The following is a 3,680-nucleotide window of genomic DNA, read 5'->3' on the forward strand; positions in this document are numbered from 1 at the left end:
GTGACTACGTGGGGCGTGCTTAGCAGGACACGTGGACAAGAGAAAGATGAATGGTCTAGAAGTGAGCCTCGTCGCCGTTTGTGGAAGTGGCGTTCTGCAGTATACATAGTCGGTTGTCGCCAGGTTTTTTGTGTCATCGTCGTGTTAGATAATGGAAGATCAGGTGGTCTGACATCACCACAAGAAGCACATCGTCGGGTTTCCCAGTAAACTTAGTTGAAGCTGTTGGAGGTTCAGGCGAGTAAGTTCAAGCATGTAAGTTCAGTAAAGATGATTGTTACGTCAACATGGAGCGTGAAGGTCGAGTGAGTTGGAGGAAACAGCTTGCTCATCGACGACGGGATTCCCAGAGTGGACATTCGTCGATGGCGAGGTTTCCTCAGCTAGAACATGCATGGCGTAGCAATGAGAAGAGTGGCACTTGCGACAAGCGATATCACAGAGACGGTGTACTTTGTTGCATCCGATACTCGCCTTGTCGGGTGGTGTTCCAGAGCGTGTTACGTGCTAGATTACTCCCTGAATAGGAGGCTTGGCCGCGCGACTGGTTACTACATAGAAATGACGCTCAAGTTATCATAGCTCAAATGATGACACGTGTAGGGCTGGGTACTACCTGTTACCCCAGCCCAGATAATGACACGTGTAGGGTTGGATGTTACATAGAAATGACGTTCAAGTTATCCTAGCTCAGATGATGACACGTGTAGGGTTAGGTACTACCTGTTACCCCAGCCCAGATGATGACACGTGCAGGGTTGGATGCGAGCCACGCGTCCAAAGCGTAACTGCCTGGAGAGAGAAAAAACCTAGGTATAAAGGTAAACTTAACAGAATTTGCACAGGTATGTTCATTACGGCTCATTGTTTTTGGGTTGAGTGCACTTTAGAACGGTTCTACAGAGCATAGTTTTCTCTCATTTTTTGGGTGTTCTTGTTACTGACTTGAGCGTCGGAGCACCACCGGCCACAGAGGCACCATCTTGTGTTTCAGGTTCTCAGAGAGACAATTTGTGGTGTGGACTTGAAGGGCACATGGTGTCAAAGCTGGTGAGGAAAGATTGTGACGAGGCATCGCTCTTGCGCTAGGTCAACCAGCAGGATCATCTGGCACCCACCGTGGGGCCATATAAAAGGTGATTCCCAACCATAGTTCGAGTTTGTTGAAGTTTTGGTGTTTTCTGTTCGACTGCTTGCTATCGCAGTCGGTTGTCTGGAGTTTTCAGCGTTCGTTTGGAGTTTCTTTGAGTTGTTGAGTTTGTTGAGAAAGAATGAGGATAACGCGATCCAGTTCAGTCGCACCGTCAACCAAAGAGGACGCTGTGTCTATGATGCATGTGATGGAGATGATGAGGACGTTGCAGGAGAACATGGCTGCATCACGTTCTAAACAAGAGAGAATGCATGAGGCGTTAGTGGCCTCACTGGCTAGGAATGAAGAGCTCAACAGAGTCAACGAAGAGCTGCGTAAAGCCCTTCAGGGACGGGAGGAGCCTGCGATTGGGGACAGATCTGCACCCCCGTCCCCACCGCGTAGTTTTCCCATGCCGTTTTCCCAGGAGATCATGGACACAGTGGTCCTTGCAAATACGGTAGCGGTGAAAGCGTCTTTCACCGGGGTGGAAGATCCTGAGGCTCATCTCACGGTGTTTCACACATAGATGATGCTCTCAGGAGGTTCAGACGCGGTCTACTACAAGGTGTTCATGAGCACTCTCAGTGGAACAGCGCTAGACTGGTTCGTCAGTCTGCCTACTAGCTACATTACCACGTTCCAGCAGTTCTCCAAGATGTTCGTCGAGCAGTACATAGTGAACAAGGCACCGCCGTTGGTGTCTTACGATCTGTTCGACGTGAGGCAGTATCAAGGGGAGTCTCTGAAGGATTTTTTGAACAGATTCGGAGCTCAGATCGTTTGCTTGCCAGGTAAGGATGAAGAAATGTTTGTGCATGCCTTCAAAAAGGGCGTGTTGCCCGGACCTTTTAGTGAATCTCTGATAAGGAGTCACCCCGCAACGTTCGCTGAAATCCGGCGACGTGCCGTGGCTCACATCGCCGCTGAGAGTGAGGTCTCCGAGAAAAGGGGAAATGTGGCCCCCGCTAAGCCACGCGCTCAGACGAGGATTCAGCCGCAGAGGGTGATGGAGGCGGCGGCAGGGAAGAAGGGTCAAAAGATGCATCATCCTTATGATCCAAAGAAGAGCAAGGGGAAGGGGGCAGGACGACCTAAAGAGTCTAATCGCCCGCCAAGGTACGAGTTCGTGATGGGATTGGCTGACCTAATCGCCATCCCGAACATTGCTGCCAGGCTCAAAGTGCCTGAGAAGACGACGGATAAGGTGTTGGGCCCAAAACCAGACGCGTGGTGTGAGTTACACAAGAGCTTTGGCCATTCCATCAATTCGTGTTTGGCTTTGGGATACCAACTCGCCGAGTTGGTCAAGTGTGGGTTCTTGAAGGACTACTTGTTGGAGAAGGAGGCGGGGCAATCATCAGGTTCACAACCGGCGAGCAGTGAGGGACAGCAGCACGAAGTGCCCATTCACGACGAGATCCACACCATAGCTAGTGGATTCTCGGGTTGTGGGTGTACTGCGTCGCAGCGAAAGAAGTATGCAAGGTCCGTGATGTCAGTGGAGGTTTTTGAGGATCACTCACCCGATGTGGACATTACGTTCACCAAAGAAGACCTTAGGGATGTTGTGCCTCATGACAATGACCCTATTGTAATCTCACTTGTTACGGCGGGAAGTATGGTCCATCGGGTGTTGGTCGATCAAGGAAGCTCGGCAGATGTGATGTTTTGGCCGACCTTTGAAAAGTCATCTGCTTGTACAGTTTTGCCGGTGATCAAGTGGAGGTCAGTGGGTACATTGAGTTAAGGACGACGTTCACAGATGGGTTGGCCTCGCGAACAGAGAAGATAAGGTACCTTGTTGTGAACGCTCCATCAGCATACAACATCCTGTTGGGAAGGCCAACACTCAACAGGACAGGAGCTGTGCCTTCAACAAGGCACATGAAGGTCAAGTTACCATTAATGGAAGGGGTGGTCATCACCATCCGTTCTGACCAAAAGGAGGCAAAGAAGTTCTATGAAAACAGCCTAAAAAACAAGAGATCAGTATGCCATGTAACCACATCGCCGCCCCCTGGTGTGGGGCCTGAGCAGGAAAATCGGTGAGTTGTGGATACAGAGTTGGAGGTGGCCGTCGAGGGTGATGTGGCAATGGAGGATGTCGAGGCGAGGTCTGAGAGCGCCGCTCGGGTGGAGGAAGAGAAAAACTACCCGGAGACCGCCAGGGAGTCAGGAATTGCGAGAGCGTTGATCGCCAGTGAGAAGAGGCCTTAACCGGTCGAGGAGTGGCTTGAGAAGAAGATCAACGACAAGACGTTTAACCTGTGGAAAACCTTAGATCGCGAGACACAAGACCAGATCGCCAAGGTAATAAGTAGACACCTGGACGCGTTTGCATGGTCTGCTTGAGACATGCCGGGGATTGACCCCGATTTTGTGTCACCGTTTAGCAATGGATCCCCAAGTCAGGCCAATCCGCCAGAGAAGGAGGAAGTTCAACAAGGAAAAGAGACAGGTGATCAAGGACGAGACGCAGAAACTCCTCACAGCAGGCCATATCAGGGAAATCCAATATCCAGAATGGCTCGCCAACGTGGTTCTG

The 3,680-nt window shown here is 50.9% G+C and overlaps 1 protein-coding gene across 1 annotated transcript; it reads left to right on the forward strand.

Moving 5' to 3' along the window:
* Window positions 1-1,661: 1,661 nt before the first annotated feature.
* LOC137817122 (uncharacterized) lies at window positions 1,662-2,882 on the forward strand. Its single transcript, XM_068620352.1, has one exon. The coding sequence runs from the start codon at window positions 1,662-1,664 to the stop codon at window positions 2,880-2,882; it is 1,221 nt and encodes a 406-aa protein (XP_068476453.1).
* Window positions 2,883-3,680: the final 798 nt, after the last annotated feature.

This window comes from Phaseolus vulgaris, unplaced genomic scaffold (assembly GCF_000499845.2).
Source record: "Phaseolus vulgaris cultivar G19833 unplaced genomic scaffold, P. vulgaris v2.0 scaffold_16, whole genome shotgun sequence".
Taxonomy (NCBI): domain Eukaryota; kingdom Viridiplantae; phylum Streptophyta; class Magnoliopsida; order Fabales; family Fabaceae; genus Phaseolus; species Phaseolus vulgaris.